This window comes from Lutra lutra, chromosome 5 (genome assembly GCF_902655055.1).
Source record: "Lutra lutra chromosome 5, mLutLut1.2, whole genome shotgun sequence".
NCBI classification, from domain to species: Eukaryota; Metazoa; Chordata; class Mammalia; order Carnivora; family Mustelidae; genus Lutra; species Lutra lutra.
Window position 1 is genome coordinate 152040775 of NC_062282.1, and position 26758 is coordinate 152067532.

At 52.2% G+C, this 26758-nt stretch overlaps 1 protein-coding gene across 9 annotated transcripts in view; it reads right to left on the reverse strand.

Moving 5' to 3' along the window:
* FLT4 (fms related receptor tyrosine kinase 4) overlaps positions 1–18523 on the reverse strand; it is a 39919-nt gene extending 21396 nt beyond the window's left edge. For 6 of the 9 annotated variants that reach the window (XM_047730344.1, XM_047730349.1, XM_047730348.1 and 3 more), the window contains exons 1-8: positions 18355–18523; positions 4264–4360; positions 3607–3851; positions 3327–3439; positions 3032–3197; positions 2732–2871; positions 2227–2395; positions 1832–1949 (exon numbers count right to left, since the gene is read on the reverse strand). In XM_047730344.1, the coding sequence (XP_047586300.1) occupies positions 1832–1949; positions 2227–2395; positions 2732–2871; positions 3032–3197; positions 3327–3439; positions 3607–3851; positions 4264–4360; positions 18355–18421 (1115 nt within the window). In that variant the 5' untranslated portion in view covers positions 18422–18523. The remainder of the gene's footprint in view (positions 1–1831; positions 1950–2226; positions 2396–2731; positions 2872–3031; positions 3198–3326; positions 3440–3606; positions 3852–4263; positions 4361–18354) is intronic. The other 3 variants (XM_047730345.1, XM_047730341.1, XM_047730350.1) reach the window with 2 other exon arrangements.
* Between the last annotated feature and the right edge of the window lie 8235 nt (positions 18524–26758).

Here is a 26758-nt window from a genome sequence, read left to right on the forward strand (position 1 = left end):
CCCGGGCTCCACCTGGAAATGGTCCTCCCTCAGACAGGGGCCTTCCCCTGCATTCAGCCAGGGAGCCGCGGGAGAGGCACACCCTTGGTCAGAGACCAACACGGAGATGTCAGGAAGAGCCCTGACTCATCTGGGGTCCCACACAGGGCGGGGCAGAGCAGGCCTGGGGCCGTGGGGTCCGCAGGGCTCTGCTGCAGACTTCTGAGTCCACCACCTGCTGTGTCAGTGATCCCATGCCAAACCCCTACATGGCCCCGAGCCCCCAGGTTCCTCTTCTGAAGACTGGGGAAGCAAAATGAACTTTCTTGCTGGGGTCGTGAGGTTTAACTGAGCATTTAGTGTGAGCCCTGCACGCCAGCCATGAGCTTTAGCAGTGAGGACCAGCCTGGCTAGCCGTCCACTAGCTCTCCATCCATTCACTTATAACCATCACACGCTTGACTCGAAGAGAGCCCTGTGGGGCTGTGGGGGCTACTAGTCCCTGGGGCCAGTGTCTCAGTGGACAGTGACCTGGGCGAGCGCATCTTGGAGGTAGGTGTTGGTCAAGGGAGAGGAGAAAAGCCAGAGGCAGTGGGAATGGTGAGAAGGCCCCAGCTGCTTGAGCATCAGGCCCGGGTCAGGCCCCAGATGCAGCAGAGCTGGGGAGAGCAGAGCCTCCCGGAGCAGCTGAGTCCTGCTGGCCTTGGAGGGCAGGAGACAGAGTCCCAGGGGTCTCCAGGAGGCTGACATGCAAGAGAGGGTCCAGGCTGCTCCCGGCCCCCCCCAAATGCTGGTCCTGTACCAGGTACCTCCAATAGACCCCAAAGCCTGTGGCTTCAGAAGGAGGTTTTTTCCAGGCCAGGCCCGGGGCATCCTGAGGTCCTCCCAGGAGGCAAGCCAGCACAGTGAGATCCCGGCTGAGAATGTCTGGGCCTCTGCTTGCTCAGCCCTAGGCTTTTCGAAGAGGTCATCCTGCCTGGAGGGACGTACCCCAGGCTGGGAAGGGCAGGGCTCCTCCAGCCAGCGCAGCGGGGAAATGATAAGGCAGAGCCCTCACAGGGGGCTTGGAATTCGGGTAGGAAAGCCCTTTCCCATCCCCCACCTCTCTTTCCTTGTCTGCACCGTGGGGGTCAGGCTAGAGTGTGACAGCCCTGCACTGGGGCACACTGAGGGCTCTGATGACCTGAGGGTGTGTGGGGGGTGCAATGCCAACCCGAGCTCTTAGAGAGCTCTCGGGGAGCACCTAGCAAGCATGGAGCCACCACGAAGGGATCCCCCTTCACTGCCCCTTGGTACACCCCGTAGGGGAAATCTTACTGTCAGGTCACAGGCCAGAGCTGGGGCCCTAGAGCCTGCAGGCCTCCTGGAAAGTCTTGCTTCCTGCCACACAGCTCAGGCTCTGCCCAGAGCCTGATTCTACAACACTTTGTGGAACCTGTAGCATCTCCGAACTTCGGGGTAGGAGGGCCTTGGTGGTGGGGGCAGCAACGTGTTCAGAGGGGGGCCTGAGGAGCCCAAAGCCGCTGCTGCAGGCTGGGCCAAAGCTCCGGGACATCCTCCTGCTGGCAGGGCCCTCCGAGATACTCAGCAGGTACAGGGATGGGTTAGAGAAGCCCTGCAGAGCGTCCAGCACGCCCTCACACAACGCAGGTTGCACAGTTTCATAGCAAGAGAACTTTCCCTCTGGCTTAAATGCTGTATCAGGTGCACATTCCTTAGAGTGTCTTCAGGGGTCTCAGGACATGGACCCTCGTAGTGGGGGAGGCTACCCTTCCCACCCTGTGGTCTGTTCTCGTTCTGGGCCTTGCCGGGGGGGGTGTCTTGTGAGAGGGGCAGGGGCCAGGGCTGGTACCATTGGAACTCTGGCGGGGGGTACGCCGCTAGCTTCACGGGCAGCTTCACCAGCTCGTCTCCTGCCGTGGCCTCCAGGACCGGACCCTTGAGCCACTCGACGCTGATGAAGGGCTTTTCTGCCGGATGGGAGGCATCCATGTAAGGCCAGGCCTGGAGTCACTGACCTACCCCTGCCCAGGGACTCCCAGCCACGGTCCAGCAGCCCCAGGTGCCAGACAATTTGCAGACCCGGCTTGCCCTGCCCTCTGGGGGTCCAGTCATTGCCCTCCCTTCCCTCTGGCTGGACTCCGCCCTGCTCAGGAGTGCCCTGCCCTCTGACCCCCGCCCACAGTGCACAGGGACCCTTGTTCCCTGGGCCTGATGATGGACGCCCCGCCCAGCCCCAGGCGGTACCGTGTACAATGACCTCGGTGCTCTCCTGGAATCGCTGGATGCCGTTGTTGGCCTCGCAAACGTATGGGCCCAGGTCGTGCTGGCTGACGTTGTGGATGGTCAGGATGCTGGAGAGCTCTGTGTGAGTCTGCTGGGAGCGCCGCTCTGGCACCCACTTACCCCGCTCTGCCTACCCACACCCAGGGGAAGCCCAGGGTCAGAGCAGGTGGGCTCTGGAAAAAATAGCACCAAGGGCACATACCCCAACCCAGCTATGGCTCTGGAAGCCTTGGACCCGGACCCAGAATGTTCCTTGGGGTAACCCCTTTCATCTGACAGGGGGCTCCTTGGGAAGGACTGGGTCCACACCTCCTCTATTCAGAGGCCAGTGTGCACCAGGCAGGGGGGAGGTGCATGGGCAGTGAGGGGGACTCCTGCAGACAGTGTGGGCATAGGGCAGGTGTAGGCAGGGATGGGGCCTCTGGGGGTGGTTCCAGTGTGGCCCTGCAGGGGCTGTCGGCTTCACCTGCTTCCCTGGATAGTCCCAGTTGAAGGTGACGCCCGAGTTGAACTCGGCCCACACGGTGCAGTTCAGGACCAGCTTTTCTCCGACCAACAGCTCCAGCGACTTCTTGGGGAACAGCTGGATGTCATAGAGCTCATTGCCTGGTGACACAAGCACAGTGACCCCCAGGCCCCTCACGGGATGGCGGGCACACAGAGCGCAAGGCACAGGGTGCCCGCAGAGGCCAGCTGCGGCTCCGATGGCCCCATCCCTGGGATTTGGGGGACGCCCCATCATCCTCCTGCTCCGGGCAGCCCGTACCTGTGATGTGCACGAGGAAGGGGTTGGATAGGAAGTCCTGGCCACCCCAGGTGGTCTCACACTGCAGGTAGAGGGCGTCCCGCAGCAGCGGTGTGGGCACGCGCATTCCCCTGCGGTCGTCCCAGACCACCTCCTGCCCGTCGGGCTGCAGCACTGAGCTTTGCTGCTGGGACATGGTGGCTCTCAGGGCCCTTTCTCCTGGCCAGACCCAAGGCCACCTTTCCCAGGGACAGGACGGGATGGGAGAGACTGGAGCATGGGGCGGGAGTTGGGAGGAGGAGGAGGAGGGCCGTACCGATCGCAGCGTGACATTGAGGCCAGGGATGGACACCAAGCAGGGCACCCACATGGAATCCTTTCTGTTGACCAGGAACGTATCTGGCTTGTTGATGAACGGCTGCTCCACGTCTGAGGGGAAGGGGGCAGGTTGTGGGAAGGGAAGGTGGGGCTTGGGGGGTCCTCCGCTCAGGGGAGGGGCAGTCCCCAACCCTTCCCCCTACCCAGGTCTGCAGGCTGGGGTTGGGAGTTGCAGGTGCCTGGTGCCTGTGCCTCCCGGGCAGCCGCGGGGCCCTCACCTCTCACGAACACATAGGTGCTGGCAGCCGTGGTGCCCTCGATGCGGGCTTTGATGTACTTGTAGTAGCAGCGGTAGCTGCCCGTGTCGTTGGCCCGGGCCTCCTGCAGCAGCAGTATCTTGCAGTAGGGCCTGGTGTCTGTGCCCTCGCAGTCTCGCACCACCCCTGTGTCCTCGCCGTCCTTCTCCCCTGTGGCTGGTGCCTCTTGAGCCCCTGGCCAGGACCACTCAAGGGGGTGCTGCCCCCTGGCAGAGGACACGAGAACTCAAGCCCGAGCCACAGCCCCCAGGGCACAAGCCTTGCCCGTAGTTTGTCTCACCCCGAGATTGGAACAGCCCAATTTTGGGGCACATGCCACGGCTGAGGGTGGGTGTAGGGGACCAGGGGGTCCATGCAGGGTAACCTGGGAGGCGGTCATGGACTGGCCTGGGGTCAGCGTGGAGTGACACAGGGCTGGGGTGAGTGCCAGGTGTCTGCAGGGCCGGGGACAGACCATGCTTCCAGGCACGCACACTCAGGTGCCCAGGGAGCCCCACTAAGCCTTGAGGTTGCTCTGCCCTCACGGTGGGAGGGGGCGCCTCCTGGATTCTCCTCTACCATCTCCTGCCTTGGCCTGGGGCACTCAGGCCCCTGTCCCCCTGGCTGAGGACTGCGTACCTGCAGGAGATGGACAGGCTGTCACTGGCGTCAATGACGTGTGTCTCCTCTGTGATGTTTAGGGTTGGAGGGGTCATGGAGTAGCCCCTCGCCAGGCCTGGGGTGGGACACAGGGTTAGTATGGCGCTGGGTCGTGAGTTCACATGGTGACGTCAGTCTGGTCCTGATGGGCCTTCCCTCCCCCTAAGAGCACACTCCTCCCCAGGGCCGGGGCTGCTCTAGCTCTTGGCCCTGAGCGTACCTGCAAGGCCCCAAGACAATGAGAAATCTCTAGCTCAGGCGCCCCTGGCCCTTGTCCCTGGCAGCAGTCTGGTCCCACCCCCAGTGACCCCTGAACTAAGGGAACCCCAATTTCTCGCCCCAAATACGCTGAGCTCCAGCATGAATTCAAAGGGGGAGACTGCAGGTCTCATCCTACACTGGAGAACACCTGGAAGGTGCGACCCTCACCTGTCTGTCTCTGACATGTCGGTGTGTGTGTGCCCGTGGGCTTGTGTGTGTGTGTGTGTGCGTGTGCATGTGAGATCCCGGTGTGGGTGGGAGCAGGTCTTGGGGGAGGTCTGGACCTGGAACTCTGGCAGATGCATCCTGCCAGGACCATCCTGAGACAACAGGAAGAGAGGACTGTGTGGCTGGAGGCCCAGGGCTGTGTCCTGTCCCTCCCGCTGTGTCCCTGTCCTCCTGGGGGGCATAGCCCACTATTGGTCCCAACCTGCAGCCCTCTCCAGTCCCACAGATCCAGCTTCCCCGTCCTCCCCAGTCCAGCCCTCTGATGCCCAGTGTCCCATACTGGCAGCTAACTGTGGCATGTGGATCCCAGGGGACCCCCACCGTAGTTTGCTTTATGCCACCCACCCTGACTGCCCTAGGAAACAGTCCCAGGACACATTCTGGACACCAAGATCTCATTTCAGCATCCTAAGGACAAGGCAGCCACTAGCCAGGGCCTGGTTCACCCCTCCCTTCCGTGCCTCCTGCTGGCCAAAGCTTTCCAGGCACTATACCACTGTAGGCCAGAGGCAGAAACTCCTCACTGTGCATCTAGTCCCATTGTACAGACAGGGAAATGGAGGCCCTCCTGCCGGAGGGCACTCACACTTTCAGATGAAGTAGGGGCACACCAGGACTCTGCCCACTGCCTGCTCTCCAGCTTCATCTCCTGATACATCTCTGAGATGCACAGAGCTCTTACCATTGGGACCAAAGGTCTCACTTTGGGACCAAAGTGCCAGGCTTTTCATATCTTTTTTTTTTTTTTTTTTAAGATTTATTTATTTGAGAGGAAGAGAGAGAGAGAGAGAGAGTATTACAAGCATGGGGAGGGGTAGAAGGATAGGGAGAAGCAGACTTCCCACAGAGCAGGGAGCCGGATGTGGGGCTTGATCCCAGGATCCTGGGATCATGACCTGAGTTGAAGGCAGATGCTTAACTGACTGAGCCACCCAGGAACCCTCAGGCTTTTCCTATCTTGAAGTCTTTGCCTTCACCTGTCTTTTTGCTCTGGACATCTGTACTTCCTTTCCTCCTGAGGATCCCCCTCTTCAGGGCCTAATTCACTTATCCCTTCCCTGTGGTGGGGCAATCAGCATTACTCAGGCAGCTTCCGCCTCCTGGCCCCTGGTGTTAGAATACCTCTCAAACTGAATTGTGGTTTTCTGGTCACATCTGAAGTGAGGCTGTATTTTCTTCACCTTCCTAAGTTCAGTACAAAGGAGAGGCACACTGAAGGTGGGGGGGATGGATTCAGTAATGGTAGGATGGGTGATGGATGATCAGATAAATAAGTAAATGGATGGGTGCTTGGATAGTTGGGAGGGTGGATGGGTGGATGGATAGTTGGATGGGTTGATGGTGGGTAGATGGATAGTGGATGGATGGAATGATGAATGAGTGATGGGTGGGTGGGTGGACAGTGGATGGGTAGATGAATGGGTAGTGAATGGATGAGTGGATTGTGGGAGGATGGGTGGATGGGTGGGTTGGTGAATGGAGGGTGGGTGGGTGGATGGGAGTGGACAGGTGGATGGGTGGTTGATTGTGGGGATGAGAGGATGGGGGTGGATGGTTGGATTGTGGGTAGATGGGAGTAGATGGGTGGATGGGGATGGACGGGTGGATGGGTGGGTGGATTGTGGGTGGAAGGGTGGATGCTGGAGTGGGTTGATGGCTGGTGAATGGGGCTTGTAGGATCTTCCTCCCTAGAGGACACCATATCACCAAAGGAAGAATCCACATTGCTGTACTAAACAGGCAGACCGTCTATTGTCTTTGCCACCCCTTTCATCCATCTGTGCAAGTCTTTCCCTTGTTGCCCCCCAGTGCCCCGTCTTCACTCACTTCCACCAGGCCCTGAATGATCAGCAGACTGTGCTGTAGACCTCACTGTCTTCCTCCATCCCTCTTGCCTTAACTGAAACCTGAAACCTTCTGAAGCACCGCTTTCCCTGAGGTAGTAGCGCTTTCCATGGTACATGCCTGGCAGTGGAGGGCTTCCTGTTGTCATCTCCCTTCTCGGATGGTATCACCTGCTCCCCGCTAAAGCTGTCATTAGCTGCCGTACTGGTTATTTCCTCTCATTCTTTGCTCCTGGCTCTCCAGCTCCCATCGCCCCAACTCAGGCCAATCCTCATGGTTTCAACATCCACACAGATGACTCACCAGTGTCCTGGCCTTTGTGGTCCTCATCTCCACTGTCCTCCCTCCTCCTCTCAGCTACTCACTTCCTGGGCACACCCTGGACCTGGTCCTTACCAGAACCTATGCCATCACCGAGTTCCTGCCTCCTGTCCTGCTCTCTCCATCTCCCCTGCCTCTTGCTAGATGTCCTTGTCCCACCCCCGCTAAGTCCTTCAGCCTCATCAAAACTCCCAGTCCAGGGACCCCTCCTCAGATAGCCCCTCCTGGCCTCATCCTTGTCCTGGCTCAGTGGGGACCTCAGCCCATCATTTGCATTCTTTCCTTGCCTCTCACCTTCCACCCCAACCCTGCAGCACCACCATGGCCCCCAGTGGCTCAGCATTCAGTACAAAGCCAGAGCTCTGTGCTGCTGCCCCCTACTTTCTTATCCTGTAGACAGACCCTAAATGGGCCCTTGGACTGAAGTTCATGGTGTTCTCTTCTCCCTCACTCTCAGCATTAATGAAGTAAAGCCATTAGATGGAGATCATCTTCCTACATCCAAACTCCTCACCCCCTGCCTGGGTCCTGGAAACCTTCTGACACTCCCCTTCCCAAGGCCAAGCCTTCCATCTCCCATCCTATAAACAACATACCCCTGCCACACTCCTTCATCCTCTATTCCTTTCCAGACCTGCCCCCTTTCCTATTTCCCTTCACAGCAAAAACTCTGCTTGCTGTCCCTTCCTTTCACATTGGCTCATCCCCCCTCTGGGTGCAGATGTCACCCAAGTTATATGGAGCCATTGGTCAAGGCATCCCATGATCTCCATGCTGCAGGAACCGTGGTCACTTCAGGCAGGGAGCAGTCCTGTCTCCTCCTCTGCCACCTTCTGTGAGCTCACTGTCTCCTTGTCTTCCTCTTTCCCCTCTGCCCAGCATCACATGTATCACTCCTCACTCTCTTCCTTATAGGTCTCTCCCCTAAGTGTCCAGATACCTCCAGAGTTTCTTCTACCTCCTGTCCTTCTCTCAACTCCAATCTGAAGTATCCAGTTGCCATAGCGCTTGGCCATCTTACAGACACCCCAGGTCCCACATTTCTGATGTTGAACTCCAGACTCATACTTTCTTCACTCTTGCCAAGGATTCTCCTTGATAGTTTCCATATCCCCTATGGGAGAAGCTATGGATGAGATTCTACTCACCCTGTCTAATACACCACCAAAGTATCCCAGAGCCAGCCCCTGCTCTAATACTGGGGCCTGCTCGACTGCATTCAGCCCCAAAGTGGGTTCCTGGGCCTACTCTTACCTTTCTCCAGTCTTGCACATAGTTAAGAAACAGAAAGGGGCCATATCAACCTTGTGCTTCAACCCCATCAGTGACTTCCCACTGCATTTTCAGGAAAATCCAAACTCGTGGCTGGAACACTGTCCCCCTTTCCATACCCTCTTGGGCCACTCTCACCTTGTGTTCATGTCCTTCAACCATCTTGCCCTTTAGGCTGATGTTCCTTTCTGTCCCAGGGCCTTTGCACATACTTCTCTTGATTTGCCCCCTCTCACATGCCCTGCACAGGCTGGCTTCTTCTCACCCTCAAATCTTAGTTTAGTCATGACTTCTCACCCCGTCCAAAACCTAAGTCACCATTTAGTATCTATTTTAGCCTCCTGGTTACTTCATCCTTCTTGTTGCGATTTGTAATTAACTTATTTATTTATTTGTCTGTTCAATTTACATTATTTTAAAAATATTTTATTTATTTATATGAGAGAGAGACGGAGAGAGCACAAGTAGGGGGGAGTGGCAGGCAGAGGGACAGGGAGAATCAGAGTCCCTGCTGAGCAGGCAGCCCCATGTGGGGCTCGATCCCAGGATCATGACCTGAGCTGAAGGCAGCCACTTAACTGACTGAGTCACCTAGGTGCCCCTCAACTTATGTTTTTCCATTTCCTCTACTAGACAATAAATTTCAGTGGGGGTAAATTTCAAAGGACCAGGACAGTCTCCTTTTTTACCCCACCCCGCCTCTAGCACAGCATCTGGCACAGAATCAAGACTCTTTAAACACCTGCTGAATGAATAAATGGGTGAGTAGATGGACAGATGGATGGACGGATGAATAAATGAGTGAATGGATGGGAATATGGGTGGATGGATGGAGAGATGGCTAGCTGGATTGTCAGGTGGACAGAGAGATGAATAGAAGGACAAATAGATGAGTACAAGGATGGATGGTTGGTTGAAATGAAGGATGGCTAGGTGGAAGAACAGATGTACAGACAAATGGATAGAAGGATGGATGGATGGAAGGATGGTTGATGGAAGGATGGATAGGTGAATGGATGAAAGGATGGAAGAAGGATGGCTAGGTAGAAGGATAGAGGGATAGATGGACAGATGGATAGAAGGATGGATAGATGGGTGGAAGGTTGGATGGATGGATGGATGGTTGGATGGACAGATGGATAGATAGGACAGATGGATAGATAGATGGATAGAAGGATGGGTGGATGGATACATGAATGGATAGATACGTGGATGGATGGGTGGATGGATGGAGAGGTGGATGGCTGACTGGCTGGCTAAACAGGCCTCAGGTTTTCTTTTGGGTTGGAACTATGGTCAGAACCTGTCATTCCTCTGCAAAATATGTTTCCATTCTTAAAGACCAAGCTCCCTGGTGACCATGCATACCCTAGAATGTTCAGTAGCTAAGACAGATCTGACTCAATGACTGTCTTGCCCATAGGTTCCATGCTGCCCAGCCCCCATCTGCAAACCCAGCGAAGATGCATCCTTCCTGCTGGGCTGTTGTCTGTCCCCAATGTCCTTCCCTTCCCACAGCAGGAAGCGCTGTCATCCTGGCCTCTGCTGCACTCCCCCTGCCTTCCTGTTCCTGGCCCAGGAACTGGCTTCTTCCTTCCCCTGGCCTACGGCCCTGGCCCCCCAGCTCACTACAGAGTAGTCGGGGCAGGCGCCGGGCCGAGGTCAGGGAGGCCAGAGTCCACACCTCCTCTTCTCTGTGCTGTCAGCAGCCTTGGGCAGTGGGGACCTTGGCGTCAGCCACAGGCAGCCGGCTGTGGGAGCAGCACACTGGGATCCTGGGTGAGGGACGAGTGGCCGGAGGCGGGGGTGTAGGCAGTCCTCTGCGTTAGGCACTAACCACGGCCTTGCAGTTGTTGGCTCCTTTGATCCTCACATGACCCGGGAGGAAGGGAAGAATCAACAGTCCAGTCGGCAACAAGGAAACTGAGGCTCTAGGACCCACAGAGGCAGCCGTGCAGGCGCCCAGGTCTGGCCGAATCCAGGCCTGTCCCTGCCCAGTTCCCACTCCTCACATCTCTCTGCCTCCTTCTCTCCCAGCATGACCCTGAGTGCCTGCCTCTCTACTCTCCAGCAGCCTCCTTTCTGGCTTCCAATCTGTCTGAGCGACAGCCTAGAGGGCTGTCGTGGTCTGGGGACACCCTCACTGGCTGCTTGTGGCCTTCCGGAGCTGTGCATGCCCTTGGCCTGGCCTCCAGGGTGAAGCCCATCCAACAGGCCCCGCCTTCCTGGCCAGCTTCACCTCCCAGTGCTGCTGCCACCTCCAGCATCCACCAGGTCCTTGCCCACCTCCCTGCGGGCCTCAGGTGGTGTCCTTTGTTCTTTCCTGTTCTCTGTGCCTGGAGAATCGTTGCTCCTACTCCAAGACCTGTGACTGAGCGCCTGGTCTCTCCCCTGTCCCTGTCCTTAGTCATGGCTCTGTCCTCAGGTGCAGCATAGCCAACCCAGGGATGAAGTCCAGATGGTCTGTGAGCTCAGGGGTGCCCCTCCAAGCACTGACAATTTCTTACTGCAGACGCTGTCATGGTCACTCTGTGGGCGAAGGGGACTAGGTGGAAGTCCTGCCAGTCTGATCCACAATCTCCTTAGCAGCTGTGCCCAGGACAACAGAGGCAGCTAGGGGCCAGGCTGCAGACTGGAGGCAAGCTGAAGGAGAAACATGGGGGACAGCTGGCCAGGGGAGGCTGGGCTTGGGGTCTCTATGCATGTGTCCTAGAGGTGGGTGGATTTGGGGAGACCTGCTCAAGGTCCCTCTCCCTTCACTCTTGGAGGGGAGGCACAAGGGTGTTTGGTCCTAGATTCCCCCCACCTCCAAACCCTCCACACCTGGCTGGTAACCTCTGTGTCTCCAGAGGCCAAGGGTGACAGTCAAGAAGCCACAGTCCCCTGACCCTACAAGACTGAGATGGCTGGGATAAGAGGGGCTGTTCCCAGAGTGTGCTTGGAGCCCCCCCAAGCCTGGCTGTGTGCCCCACAATGCTGATCTCTAGCTGTGTGGCCTCGGGGAGGGCCCTTCCTCTTTCCAAGCTGCAGTTTTCCTACTTGCAAAATGAGAATTATCCCTAGGAAGATAGGGAACCACACCTAACATGATAGCACGTCACAACCCATCACAAGAACAAACTGTTGCTGGCTCATGAGCACCCAGCCCGTGGCTGTCACCGCCTGCTGAGTGTTTTGCACACCACAGCTATGGTGGTGGTGGAGGTGGGTCAGAGAAGGCCCTACTGGTAGGAGGGGGTGAGAATGAGTAGGAGCTGGCTGGCCCAGGAGAACACACAGGGCAGAGGGGACAGGTGAGGGTAGAATATGGGCAAGTTCTAGCTCCTTGGGCTACCAGGGAAGCTAGAACTTGGGCTGCCAGGTAGATGGAACAGATGTGGTGCAAGGAGGCCACAGGAAAGTGTTGTTGGCCTTGCTCACTGGTGTGCTCCCTCCTCCTGGTGATGGCACCCTGCAAGGCTCCAAGCCTACCTTAGAGCTGTTCCACCCTTCCTGGCAGCTTTCCTGAGTGCCTGCCATCGGTGGGGAGGGAAGGGAGGACTTTCTTCCAAAATGTCTCTGGCAGGGCACCCCACCCAGCCCCTCAGAACAGACCATACCCACTGTGGGGCAGGACAACTAGAACCATAGGGCGCAAGACCCCCCAACCCACAAGACGAGCACATGTTTAAAAGGTGGAGAATTGGGTGCCTGGGTGGCTCAGTGGGTTGGGCCGCTGCCTTCGGCTCAGGTCATGATCTCAGGGTCCTGGGATCGAGTCCCGCATCAGGCTCTCTGCTCGGCAGGGAGCCTGCTTCCCTCTCTCTCTCTCTGCCTGCCTCTCTGCCTACTTGTGATCTCTCTCTGTCAAATAAATAAATAAAATCTTAAAAAAAAAATAAAAGGTGGAGAATTCCCAGTATTGGCAAGGTCGTAGGCAAACAGCAAATAGGGACTCAGCACTAAAGGAAGGCTCATACTCGTTGACCTCCCCACCCCCACCCCATTCTGCTTACCCCAGACATCCTGTTAGGGTAATAATAGCAAACATGGATTTAGCACTTTCTGAGTGCCAGGCGCGGCCTGTGCACCTGCACACCCCATCCCCCCACTCATGCCCCCTGAGGTGGGCTCTGTTCTTGTCATTTAGTCAAAACTAAAGGTACAGGGGTTAATGTGCTGCTCAGAGATTATCTATGGGGGACAGGATGGCAGGAAACTACTCCTTACTCTGTACATGTCTGTATTCTTGGGGTTTCTGCAGTTCAAACTGTCTTTTCTGCAGCAGCCCTGGAAGCACGGCTCTCCCTTCCACTACAGTTTGCCATCCTCATGGCAGTCACCTGGCATTTCTAACTCCACTCAGCCCCCACAGCCAACTGGTCATGAAGTCATGTCCATCCTCAGAGGCAGCACCAAAGGTGGCGGTGGGGGTTCCCAAACCTGGGAGCTCCAGGTTTGCCCCTCTTCTCTCCCTGCCCGTGCCCCTCCCCAGCAAAGTGCTTCACGCTCAGACACCAAGCAGGGGACACCTTGCGCCCAGAAAGCCAGATCCTGGGACAGCCCCCGTCCAGTCCCCGCCCCTCCAACCCACTTTCCAGCCGGCCTCAATGTCCATCCCCTGGCTTGCCATGCCAGTGTCTCCCCACTGGTCTAGAGTTACCCAGTGGCTAGATTCTTTTTCTAGAACACAAGTCCTTCTCCTGCCTAAAACCACTATGTTACTTGGGGGCAGAAGCTGCGTTCTTCCCATGGCCCTACAGGCGACTGCTGCTCCCTCCAATCCTAGAGCCACATGTTGAGGCCCTCTCCTTGGGTCCCTGCTGCATGTTTCTGTGGCTCCGTGCAGTGGTTGGCCCATTGCATCTGACAGCTGCTCGGTGCAAGGAGGAGGGGGCTTATGCTTGCCTTTCATGGCGGGGTCCCCAGCATGTGACTTGGCCTGTGACTGCCCCAACTCCCTGAGGGTCCGGGGAGCAAAGGGACAGCAAAGAGTGGGTGGGCAGGTGTGGAGGTGCGTGATGGAGGTGGAGATGTCCTGCAGGGAGGTAGGCATGCTGGCCAAGGGTAGACTTGGCAGAAAGGCAAGGTGTCTGCGGGGCATATGCTCCTTTTGAAAAGTCTCTGGGACAATCAAGATAAAAATGTCCAAGAGGTGGTCAGAAATTTAGGCCCCCACCTGCCCACCCCACCAGACCCTTCACTGGGGGATGCGGACAACCATCTACCCCTTCTGACCCCTTGGCCCCCATGCCGTCTGGGACCAGATCCCTGACCCCCGACACTCCTTCAAAGCCTTGTGAACCATCCCCACCCCCAGCCTTAACTCCTGATCTCCAGACGGACCCAGTAAGCCATGACACAAAGCTAAAACCTTCACATACCCTGGTGTAAAGCAGTCTGATGAACTGTTTTACACTGAAGTGAGGCCCCACTTCTAGACACTCCAAAGGCACACCTCTGTGCCCCTGTGTGCTGCTTTATACGGATGAATCTCCATTTGGCAGAATTTGGCGTAGCTCTGAGGATGATGCTTTAGGTTGGGTGAGGATCAGAGCTTCTTCCCCCAAACCCACCTGAAAGCCCTCGTTCCAATGCTCTGGGGGGCACACAGTGTGTGGGAATGAAGCCCCCCGCCGGAAACCCACCCACTCAGAGCAGTCCCATCCTCTGCCTGGAGTTCTTGGCAGCCCCTCCAAAGGCAGGGTGTATCTAGAGCAGGAGAAAGGTCACGTGCTGGGAGCTGGGGTGTGTGCGGTGGGTGCAGGCTAGGCAGACATAGGGTTAGGGATGCCCTTGGGACCCCGGCAGGAAGGGTTTGGACCACTGGCTCAAGAACTTGGGCTTATCGCTGGCTGGGGGTGCTGCGGAAAGCTCCGATCTGTGTTTTAGAAAGGTCCCCGCTGGGGCACCTTTCTGGAAGCAGGGACGGAGGTGAGGCTGAGTGGGACCAGGAGCCACTAGACTACCCCCTGAGGGTGGGGGGGAGGGGCACCCTGGCAGAGGTTGATCTCCCTGCAGCTGTGGGTGCAGTCCGCTGTGCCAGGCAGTTGCTGTGGCCTGCCTGGGGTCAGGACTCTGCTCCGCGGCAGCAGGACGGGCGGTGTTATCAGACAGCCCAGCTGGCTCAGAGGTGGCCCCCCAGCGCTGCTAAATCGGGGCCGTGGGCTCCTGCCGCAGGAAGAGGGAAATGCAGGCAGGATGTCCTCTCCTGTGGCTGACAAGTCCTTTCCCATGAACCCCTGCTGACCTCACTGGCCACGTGGCGGGGCTCCCCCACTCGCCACCGTGACCTGCGCCTGCTTGGGGGGCTCCCACACCCTGGCCTGGCTCAGGGCAGAGGTGGGGGAAGCGTGGGGGCCCCTGAGGCACAGGAGCCCTGGCCCGGGGGCGTGCCCGCTGCTGCCGCACCCAAGCCCAGCCCTGCCAGCCCCGAATGCCCGCACCTTCCTGCTCCCAGACTTCTCCCTTCGGCGTGACCGGAAAACTGAGATCCCAGAGGAAGCCAGTGTCTGAAAAGGATCGAAACTCAGGAATCCCTGGCTCCAGCTGGACACGTCTTCGGCTGTCTTTGGCTCCAAAGTCAGCGCGGGGAGTGTGAGGGGCTCTTCACACCCCTCCCTCGGCCCACCTCCCTCCCTCTCCGGGGGACCGGGAAGCCCTGGTGGGCAGAAACCTGCCCTGTGGGGGAAAGTGTCCAAACCACAGCCTGAGGAGTGTAAACCAGATACTCCCTCCTGGCTAAGACCCCACTTAATTTTCCTGGGTTCCCGGATTGCCCTCTGCCCTATTATAGTCAAGTGCCCCAAGTTTCCTCCTTCCTTATCTGACTGAGTTTTATCAACTGGGAACTCCCACCGGGAACCTCCTCCTGGAGGACCTGGCTCCCCGCAGCTCTTTGTCTTGCCCCACCTGCGCTCCTCCTCACGGGGTCCCCACCTGGTTAACCACCTTCATGATCCATTCTGTGACTTAAGCTAGAGACTAACTAGTATGCATCCCTCTCACCCCTTCCCCCCACAGCTGCCTCTTCCCCTGCCATAGCCTCCTAGCTGTGGGTTCCCACCTTGTTTTGCCCAGAACCTCCCTTTTGCAGGTGTGCTGCTGGCTCCTGCCACCTCCAACTGCCTCACTTCCCCCACCCTACCTCTGGCCCCCTGGAGACTCTAGCCTTATCTGACTACCCACAGGTCCCCATACACCAACTGGACTCTCCTTCCTCTGAGCCTTGGAGGGGTTCTTGGCCCTCCTTGGAATTCCCTTCCCTGGAGTCTGGAGATTTTTTCAAGAAACCCCAAGCCAGAAGTGATGTCCCCTTCCTCTGTAGCCCATGGCTACCAGCTGGGCCTCATGGGGGTTCTGAGCACTTCTGTCCCTAGAATAGAGATGTCTGATACCATGTCCGTGTCCCAGCCAGGATGGCACTCAGGAAAACCCCTGCAGGGTGGGGCTGGTCCAAATCCTCCCTGAGCCACTTTGAGCAGGTACTTGCATAGAACTGCAGTCTCCTTCCCTGGGTCTGGGTCCCACCGCCTGGGCCAGCATGGGGGTGGCAGAGTGGGGAGCTGGCCAGATACTCCTCATTACACTTCATTCTCAGTCTTAGTGTCTGGTCGTGTGGGCTCTGTGCCCTGAGGAGGAAGAGAGCCCTTCAGCCACAGTGACTGAGCTGGGACCAGTGGCCCACAGGACCGAGTAAGGTGGCCCAGCCCCCCACATCCTGTCTGACTGGCATGCCCTGTCCCTCCCCCACTGCCCTGTCCACACCTGGGTCTGGCTCAGGCCCGAGGAGCAGGGACAGCGAAGAGCTGAATGGCTGGCCACATGAGACTCAGCCCACAGCAGGGACCAATGTCCTCAGGCCAGGGCAACCTAGCTGCCCGGATGTTCCTGAGCAGATCGCCCACCGTCCAGTGGCATAGACAGCCACTCTCCAGACTAAACCCAAAAAGCAAAGGCCAGTCCTCTGTGACCTGCCCTCTCCCCAGGGACACTGCCAACGAACTGCTTTTTGGAACTACACTGGGACCCCCAGCCATAAAGTCCAGCCCCATACAGCCCCTGAAATGCTTGCCCAGTACACTGCTATGCATGGGGAAACTGACGTGCGGGGAGAAGAAGTTGCAGCCCAGACCACACAACCAGGGATTTAGGGACTGAGCTGAGACAAGAATCTGGATCTAGGGCTAGCCATGTACTTTGGAGGAGTCAGCTTCAGCATCCATGAGATTCTCACCTGCTGCTACCTGGCCACCCACCCTGGCTGTCCTGACACTTGGCTGCAACTTAAGTGTTTATGCTTCTGTTCCCACATCCCGGGTCAGGCTGGCAGCTCCTCAGGGCAAATGTAGGGCATATTTCCCAGCAGCTGTGCGGGTGTTGGGGGGGTTCTATCTGGGCCACCCTCTTCCATGGGCCCCTTCAGCTAACATCCTCTCCCTTCCTTGTCACTGCCTGACTTTGGTAAAAACCACCTGGGCTCCCCATAGGACCGGCCTCATCCCTCATTCCTCCTCCACCTCCGGAGCACCCAACCCCAGGCTCTCCCAGTTCTCACACCTTGCAGAACATTCCCTGCCTCCCTGGAAGCCTCTGGCTCCCTGCCTCCCACATTCCTGTGGGGGAATCCCATCCTGGAGTCTGCTCTGCTCCCTCTCCAGCTCCCCAGCCCAGACTCTCTTGAGCTTCAGACAGGACACCCAAAGGCCAGCCGGATGTCTCCTCAAGGTGGGGTCTCCCACTCCTCAGCCTGACCCATTTCGCTTCTCTCACCACACTCATTCAGTCACTCAACAAACACACTAGGTATCTGTGAGAGCCAGGCCCTGGGCTGGATGCAGGGGAGGAAGGAAGGGCAAAGGGGCAGCCCCTCTTCTCTGGGCTGTCCCAACTCAGAGTCGTCCTCCATCCTGCCTCTAGATTCATCCACACCTTCTTCCTCTCCCCTGTCCCCTGCCCCTCAGCCTATGAAGGCATAGAGAACAGGTCTCTGTTATCCCACAGATCTGGGCGGACCATTTCCCTTACTGCTGGCCTTTGGAAACCTTGTGGAAGTTACAGATGTCCTTCTTCTATGCTCCCTCCTCTGTAAAATGGGTTTAACACTCCCTTGGGAGGATTGTTAAAAGAGACGAAGTGTTCAATATCTGCCATGTTCAAAAGTAGCAAGGGCCCCCTCCAGCCCTTTCAGCACTTTCCCCTCAACCACTGCGGTCCTGTGACCCTCTCTCCACCCTCTGACTGTCTGGGTCACTAGATCTTGTGTAGACGTCCGGCTCATCCTTACCCCTCCTCTGACTTCCCTGTTCCTTTGCTCATCTCCCACACTCCCTCTTCTCCAGCCACACGGGGGCAACTTCTGGTCATACTCCTGTCACAGACCATACCCCGTGTGTTTAAGACCCTTACGTGGGTGCTCCTGCCTTAGAGTCCGAGCTCTTGAGTTTGGCCTCCAAAGGCTCATACCCCGTCAAATGCGGGGAGCGCTGGCATTCTGCCTCTTCTGCCACGTCAATCTCTCCTGGGTTGTCAACTCAAGATTCTCAAGTTCTCCTGTGCACCTGCGCCCAATCCGCCCGACGGCGCGGGTCTCTGGTGGTCCCCGAACCCCTGCCTCCGCAATTTCTGGCCTGGGGAAGGTGGACACCTGCCCCGAGCGCCCTCTGGGGGACCGATCTCGGGCGCAGATGGGAGGCGTCGGGAAGTGCGCACCCAGGTCTGCGGCCCGGCGGGGATCGCCGGGGTACTGTCCCCGATGCGCGGGCGCGGGGCGGGGGGGGGAGCGCAGCGCGGTGCAGCGCCGGGACTCCTCCCGGTAGCTGGTAAGCAAGGGCAGGATCCTCGCTGAGGATGCGGTGCGATGCGGCCCGGCTCCAGAGGAGCTGAGCCACCCACAGTGGACGGTGATCGAGGACCCCGAGCACCATCCCGGCACTGCGGTGCAGTGTCTGACCCGCCTGCAGTCTCCGCCCGCCCTTCCTTCAGCCTGGCGGGCCCTGGCCCGGTCTGCCGGGCTCCATCCCGCGTCCGTATCCCTGGGCTCCCAGTGCCCTCTCCCCTGTTGCCCCAGGCTCCCGGGGGTCCAGTGCCCCGCCCGTCCCCGTCGCCCCGGGAAATCGTCCCCGCTCGCGGCCAGCCGCGCACTCCTGCGGGCGGAGGGCTCACCGCGCTCGCCGTCGAGCAGTCCGAGGCAAAGCCACAGGCGCAGGAACAGCGCGGCTCCCCGCTGCATCTCCGGCCGCTGAGGCGCGGGTCCGACCTGCGCGGCCGCGGCTCGGGGCTCGGAGTGTGGGCGCACTGAGCTAGCGCGGGCTGGGCCGGGGCCTGGCGCGGCCGAGGCGGGGCCGGGCCGGGACCCTCCCCCGAGGGCGGGGCAAGGCCCGTTGGACCGCCCCTAGCACCTATCGGTCCCGCCCCCTCCCCAGCCCGGATGGCTCGCCGGCGAGGTCAGAGCGAACGCGTCTTGCTCTGTAGCTGGAGGCTGGTTAGGGTCCCACTTCCGAAGCCCGCGGGGCCGCTCGGCGTGGACGGAGAACGCAGGGAACGCACCAGCCCTCCCCTGCGCGCTAAGAAGGTGACGAACCCCGCCTCGGTCAAGACTGGACGAAATGTGTCAGCGCCTACTTTTCTGTAATTTCCTTTCATCCATAAATAGTGTTCAAAGTAAGAAAAAAAAAAAAAGCAATGAGTACAACTTAGAGATAGCGGTATGTGAGATCTCTGGGAATGTTCAGCAAGCTTCATCTTACCACCTGCGCGGTGTGGATGGGGGCTGTACCCTCGCGGGCGGCATCCAGTAGAATCACCCCCCACGCCCCACCCCCTACCCCCCGACGCACGGCCTCTTCCTTAGATCTCCCCCGAATAGTTTTACTCTGAGCTCATTCATAAGTCTTTGTATCAGGTGACACTCTACTCTCAGACTTGGCAACCCTCTCACAGACTTCCTTTCTCTTTTCAGTTCTGTCTCTAGAATTTTCCTATTTAAGAATAAATCCCCTGATGATGACTATCGCTCCCTCCCCGGCCCCACCCTGTACGCAAAAGTCCGTTGTTTTGGCCGAAGACCAGGACGGGATTGTTGATAACAACCATGACCAACTCTCACACTGCAAGTATTAAGTATGTTGTAAGGTTGGAATCACAAATCGGTGGGGGATAGTTCAGATGATGTAAACAAAATAATGTTGGAGGAACCGGACAACCAAGCAAATGAAGGTAGACTTTTTCTCGGCTCTGTGTTGATGGTCTTCCAGTAGTTTTAGTTTTAAAGTAAAAACTTATTGTAAGGTGTAACACACATACGGAAAGAAGGATATGTCAATGTGTTACGAATGGAAATTTAAAATCTGTCTCCACTGCCCATATCAGGGAACATAGAAGGGCATCAACATTCCAAAAGTCTCCACCCTTTCCCATCACAAACGCCTCCCTGACTTCCAAATCCCGGCTTTATCAATTACCCTGTTTTTCTTTATCTTTTTTTTAAAACCCAAATATGTGTTTTGTTTTTTAACTTTATTTATATTGATTCATCCCACATATATCTTTTTGCCCAGCATCTTTTGTGAGATTCACCTACCAGTATGATGAACCATGCTTTCCTCATTTTCATAGCTGTGTGATAACCACAATTTATTTGTCCATTTGCTGTTGGTAAAAGTTTGAGTTGTTATCAGTTTCCAATTTTTGCTGCTAAGAACATGCTTATATATATTTCTTGGTGTACATGTGACCTGTTTTCTAGGTGTGTGTCCAGGAGTGAAACTGCTAGGTCAGAGAATGTGTATCTTCAACTTCTGTAGACAGTGCCAACTACTTTTTTTTCCTTTTTGCTACCATTTTGGACTCTGCAGCAATGTAACTAGTTCCCTATACTTTGCATCTTCACAGACATCAGTTCTGATATTTTTAATTTATCCATTCTGTGACATCTCATTATAACTCTCATTAGCTTTCCCCTAATTACTGTTGAGGTTGAGCACTTTTTTTTTTAAGATTTTAATTATTTATGAGAGAGAGAGAGAGAGTAAGCAGGGGGAGCAGTAGAGGGAGAGGGAGAAGCAGGCTCCCTTCTTAGCAGGGAGCCTGATGCTGGGCTCATTCCAGGACCCTGGGATCATGACCTGAGCTGAAGGCAGATGCTTAACCATCTGAGCCACCCAGGCATCCCAGCACATATTTTAAAAGATTTATTTTTTTTATTTGAGAGAGAGAGAGCCAGCGCCAGTGTGTAAGTGGGGGGAGGGGCAGAGGGAAAGGGAGAGAATCCCAAGCAGACTCCCTGTGCAGTGTGGAGCCCCACTTGGAGCTCCATCTCAGGATGCTGAGATCATGACCTGAGCTGAAATCAGAGTAGGTCCCTCAACCAACTGAGCTACCTAGACAACCCTATCTTAACTATTTTTAGGTCCAGCATCTTTAACACTCACATTGTTGTGCCATCATCAGCACAATCCATCTCCAGAACTCTTTTTATCTTGCAAAACCCCAACTCTGTACCCATTAAACAATAACTCCCCCCTCCCCTAAATCCCTGGAAACCATCGCTGTACTTTTCATCCATATAAATTTGACAACTCTCAGGTACTTCTTACAATTGGAATCATACAGTATTAATCCTTTCGCAACCGACTTATTTCACTTAGTACAATTTTCTCAGTGTTCGTCAATGTTGTAGCGTGTGTCAGTTTCCTTCCTTTCAAAGGGGGACTATTATTCCATTGTATGTATATACCACATTTTGTTTATCCATTCATCTGTCAATGTACACTTGGGTTGCTTCTACTTTCTGTCTATCGTGAGTGATGCTGTTATGAACACCAGTGTGCAAATATCTTTTTGAGTCCCCGAGTTGCATGAGGGTTCTTTTTCCTCCACATCCTTGTCAATAATTGTTATATCTTGTCTTTTTTGATAATAGCCATTCTAACAGGTGTGAGGTGATATCTCATTGTGGTTTTGATTTGTATTTCCCTGATGATGAATAATGTTTGAGCATGTTTTTGTGTAACTCTTAGCCATCTGTATATCTTCTTTGGAAAACCATCTATTCAGATCTTCTGCCCATTTTTTAATCAAGTTGTTTATTTTTTTCCTGTTGAGTTGTGTGAATTCTTTTTATACTTTGGGTATATGATTTGCAAATATTTTCTCTCATTCCGTAGGCTGCCTTCTCATTTTGTAGGTAGTTTCCTTCACTTGTTTATTTTTGTTTTTGTTGTTTTTGCTTCTGGTGTCACACTCAAAAAGTCATTGCCAAGACTAATGTCAAAGAGTTTATTGTTTATATTTTTTTCCTAGTTTTATGGTTTCAGGTTCTTTACTTGTTCTTGTTCAAGTCTGTACTTGATTTTGAGTTAATTTTTAAAATTGAGGTATAATTAACATACAGAGTTATATTAATTTCAGGTGTAGAACATGATTCAACAATTCTATACATTATTCAGTGCTTATTGAGGTAAGTGTACTCTTGGGGCATCTGGGTGGCTCAGCTGGTTGATCATCTGACTCTTGGTTTTGGTTCAGGTCATGATCTCAGTGTTGTGAGATCAAACCCTGGGTCAGGCTCTGTGCTCAGTGGGGAGTCTGCTTGAAGATTCTGTCCTTCTGTCTCTTCCCTGCATGCTTGCTCTCTCTCTCAAATAAATAAATAAATCTTAAAAAAAATAAGTGTACTCTTAATCCCTTTGTTTATCTCACCCATCCCCCTCCCCACTGTCCCTATGTCAACCACCAGTTTATTCTCTGTATTTAAGTCTCGTTTTTGTGTTGTTTATCCCTTTTTCTTCTTTATCTGCTCATTTGTTTTGTTTCTTAAATTCTACATATGAGTGAAATCATGCACTTGTTTTTCTCTGACTGACTTATTTCACTTAGCATTGGAGCTCTGGGTTCATCCATGTTGCAAATGGCAAGAGTCATTCTTTTCAATTGCCCAGTCATATTCTATTGTATATATGTATACCACATCTTCTTTATCCATTCACTTACGGATGGACACTTGTGTTACTGCCGTATCTTGGCTGTGGTAAGTAATTAGACTTTGCATTATTTTAATGCTGTTTTTGATAAATGGAAGTTGTTATTTCTAAAATAGTCCATCTTATAGTCTTTTCCTTGTGCATAACTTTCTATTGTATTCTATTCTAAAAATTTTCTGCTTACTCCAAAGTCATAAAAATATTTTCCTCCACATTTTTTGCTCAATATGTTAGTGTTCCCTTTTCACGGCTAAATTGGCAGTTCAGGGGCGCCTGGGTGGCTCAGTCATTAAGGGTCTGCTGCCTTTGGCTCAGGTCATGATCCCCGGGTCCTGGGATTGAGCCCTGCATTGCCCAGTGCTTTCCTGATCTGCGTGAAACCTGCTTCTCCTTTTCCCACTCTCCCTGCTTGTGTTTCCTCTCTTGCTGTGTCTCTCTCTGTCAAATAAATGAATAAAATCTTTAAAAAAGAGAGAGAGAAAGAAAAAATCAATTGCCAGTCCATTTAGAATTGATTTCTGTGTATGGTGTAAGGTAGGAGTCAATATTCATTTTTTTATATTATTATTTAATTGGCTTAGTATAATTTGTTGAAATAACTAGCCTTTCTACCCTGAATTGTAGAGGCACATTTGTCATAAACAATGTTACTTACATGAGAGGTCTGTTTCTGGACTGTTATGTTTCATTTGTGTTGTGTACTTGCATATTCTTGTCCCAATACCAAACAGTTGTAATTGCTGTGATTTTGTAACAAATTTTAATATGTGATATTGTTAGTGCTTAAAACTCTTGCTTCTTTTTCCAGAGTGTCTTACTTTTTTATTGGTTCTTTGTATTTCCATATTCTAAAATGAACCAGCTTGTCCATTTCGGAAATGAAAAATATGCCAGAAATTTAATCAGAATTCCATTGAATAGATTTGGAAGAATTACCATCTTAATCATTTTCAATCATGAATACATTGTCCATCCATTCGTCTAATCTTTTATTTCTATCCCTAATGTTTTGTAGTTTTGATTTGCTATCTTTATTATAATTCAGATCATAACATTTTTAAATTTCCAGTATGATTTCTTCTGTGAATTATGAGCTACTTAGAAAGAAATTATTTAATTCGTAAATATTTGGGGATTTTTTTAGTCAACTTTGATTTTTAGTTTAGTTTGTCTTTGATCAGAGAGTGTATTCTCAGTGAGTTCAATCCAGTGAAATTTACTGAAACTTCCTTTTAGGCTCAGGATGTGGTCTATCTTGGTAAACATTCCATATGCACTTGGAAATAATGTTTTAAGAGGTTGTTTAGTGTAGCATGGCACTACACATGGCATCTAAATCAAATTGGTTAATTACGTTATACAAAGCTCCTGTATCTTTAACTTCTGGGTTTTTTTTTTTTTTCCTGTTCTATCAGTTAGTGAAACAGGTATGTTAAAATTCTACCCACAATTTGGGTTTGTCAGTTTTCTTTTTAGTTTGGTTAATTTTTGCCTTATGTGATTTGAATGTATATTACTATGTATTTACTACTTATTTTCTATGGGCTAATGAAGTGTTTTTATCCTTTTTAATGGACTAATCAAGTATTTTCTTATCATTCTTATCATTACACTTTTTTCTTGTAATAATATAGTAGATTGCAAAGATGGCCACCATTATTTATTTCTCTCTGTGTCCATGCCTTTTACAATGTGATTGGCAGGTCCTTACATGTATTCTGAGGGAATATTTTTGGAGGCATGCAAATTTTCATTTGTCATTTTTCTTTTTAGTTTGGTTAATTTTTGCTTTATGTGATTTGAATGTATATTATTATGTATTTACATATTTATTTTCTATGGGCTAATGAGGTGTTTTTATCCTTTTTAATAGACTAATCGATTATTTCTTATTATTAGACTTTTTTTTTTATTAATGTGGTAGATTGTAAAGATGGCCACCATTCTTTATTTCTCTTTGTGTCCATGCCTTTTACAATGTGATTGGCAGGTCCTCCTTTCATGTAATGTGAGGAAATATTTTGGGAGGCATGTAAATTTAAGATTGTTATTACTTCCTGTTAAATTGACCTTTTGAGTTGTATATGATGTCTGTTTTTTTGTTTTGTTTTGTTTTTAAGTAAGCTCCACACCCAGCATGGGGCTTGAACTCATGACCTGGAAATTAAGAGTCGCATGCTCTACCAACTGAGCCAGGCCAGTGCCCCTTTATGTAATACTTGTACCTTTTATCTCTTGTAATACATCTTAATGTAAAGTCTACTTGGTCTGACAATGTTACAGGCACACCAGCTTTCTGTTTACTAGAAGGTGTTGGTCTATCTTTCACTATCCTTTTTCTCCCAACTTACAGTCAATTCTCCTCTAATGCATTGCTAAAAATCACCAGACTATGCAAATCCCACAACAAAAACTACAGTGTAGTGGGGAAATGGGACCAGGGGCATAATACTCAAAAACGTCATCAGAATACATTAAAAAAAGAAAAAGATAAAAACCTAGTAAAAATGGTAGCAGAGGCTCTACTTTTGGCATAGCAGCATCAGGAGTCTATGGACACTGGTGAAAATTATTGTAAAACAATCATTTAAAGTCTCTGGAAATGGTCCTAGGATAGAAATAGAATAGAAAATCAAGGAACATTTATTCAAGAAGATCTATAAAAATTCGGCAAAAACAGTGACACTCTCTGCCACTGAAGTACAGCCTGCCTCCTTCCTCCCCTCCCCAAGCTCAGAGTGGTGGATATTCCTCTCCAGACCTGTGTACCTGAGAATACAGGGTAGCCTCCCTTCTAGCTCTCAACTGGAGGCCTGTGGTTTCTTTCCTGGATGGGCAGAACATCAGTGTTTCTCATCCTGCTCCTTGGCTACCCATTGCAGAGGTTAGGTTTTGGGTGAGTATAGGTAGCCAAGAGGTGAGGCCCCCATCTTCTGCCCAGCTCCCATTCATAAGACAGAGGGTCTACCTCAGCTATGGTGCACTGAGAATCCAGGTCCCTGATTACCCTCGCTCCAGCTAGTTTGTCTAGTGGGGATCCTATGATAGGAGAGGCAAAGGAAGAAAAGCAAAGGTTGCAGCTTTTCCTCCTTTCTATGGATCATGCAGTTCCTAAAGCAGGCATTTTTACCCGAAAGAAGCATACCACCATCCCCCTTCCTAGGTCTAGAGTCTGGCTCAGAGATTTTGCCCAAAGGGAGAGGTAGGTGTAAAACAGAGTACTTTGAAGCTCTTCCAAAAAGAACTAAATTCATTCACAACAGATTAGGAAAGATCAAGCCTAAGGGTATGTCCAGAAACAATGGAGGTTTTGGGAAAATAAGAAAAGAGGACACTCACAGGTTTGTTAGAGATCTAAGCCAAACCATAAGGGCTAAAAAGACCTCTTCTGAGGTCAGAACAAATCCCTGACTTCAAAAATCTATCCCTGTAAAAGAGCCCAAATTTAATTCAATCAATCTGTGCCATAATTGAAGCCCCAGAGCATTGTTAAAAACAATAGAGCATTCAGTCAGCAATTAATGGACCTTAACATCTGGATGTGGGTGGGAATGAGACAATCAAAAGGGCCCAAATCCCTATCATCCCAGGGTAACTGTACATGTTGTAGGCTGTAGTTGCCAAGGAGAAGTATAAGGTTCACCCAGCTGGAGAAAAATGGAGGCCACTAAAATAATCCAGAGAATTGTTAAACAAATAAACAACAAACAACAACAAATCTTGGAGAAAGAAAGGGTGGTGACCAGTACCTAGAGTTGTTACAATATGTTCTCTGAAATACCTAGTTTGCAACTAAAAAATTTATAAGACATGCAAAATTTTAGGAAAGTCTGATTCATACCTGGAGGAAAAAAGCAGGCAGTTCAAACTTTCTGTGAGAAAGATTAGGTGTCTGATTTAACAAAATTCAAAGTAGCCATAAAAAAAAAATCTTCAAAGAACTAAGCTAAATCATGCTTAAAGTATAGGATAGATGAGCACTGGATATTATACTCAACTAATGAATCATTAAACATTATATAAAAATTGAATGATGTGCTATACCTTGGCTAATTGAATTTAAAAAGTAAAGGATATATGAAAACAAATGTCTCATTAAATAGAGAATATCAATAAGAGGTAGAAATGGTTAAAAAGAGTCAGATGTGGGGCACCTGAGTGGCTCAGTCGGTTAAGCATCTATCTTTGGCTTAGGTCATGATGCCAGGGTTCTGGGATGGAGCCCTGCTTTGGGCTCCCTTCTTGGCAGGAAGCCTGCTTCTCCCTTTCCCACTTCCCTCCTTGTGTTCCTGCTCTTGCTATCTCAAATAAATAAACAAAATGTTAAAAAAAGAGAATCAAATGGAAATTCTAGAGTAGAAAAGTAATGGCCTAACACTAGATTTGAACTAGCAGAAGAATCAGTAATCTTGATAATAGAGGGATAGAGATTATACAATCTGAAGAACACAAATAAAAAGAGTAAGGAAAATTGAACAGAGCCCCATAGAAATGCAGGACACCAATAATGTATCAACAATATATGTGTAATAAAAATGCCAAAAGAATAGAAGGAAATGAAAGGAAGAAATACGTTTGAAGAAAAA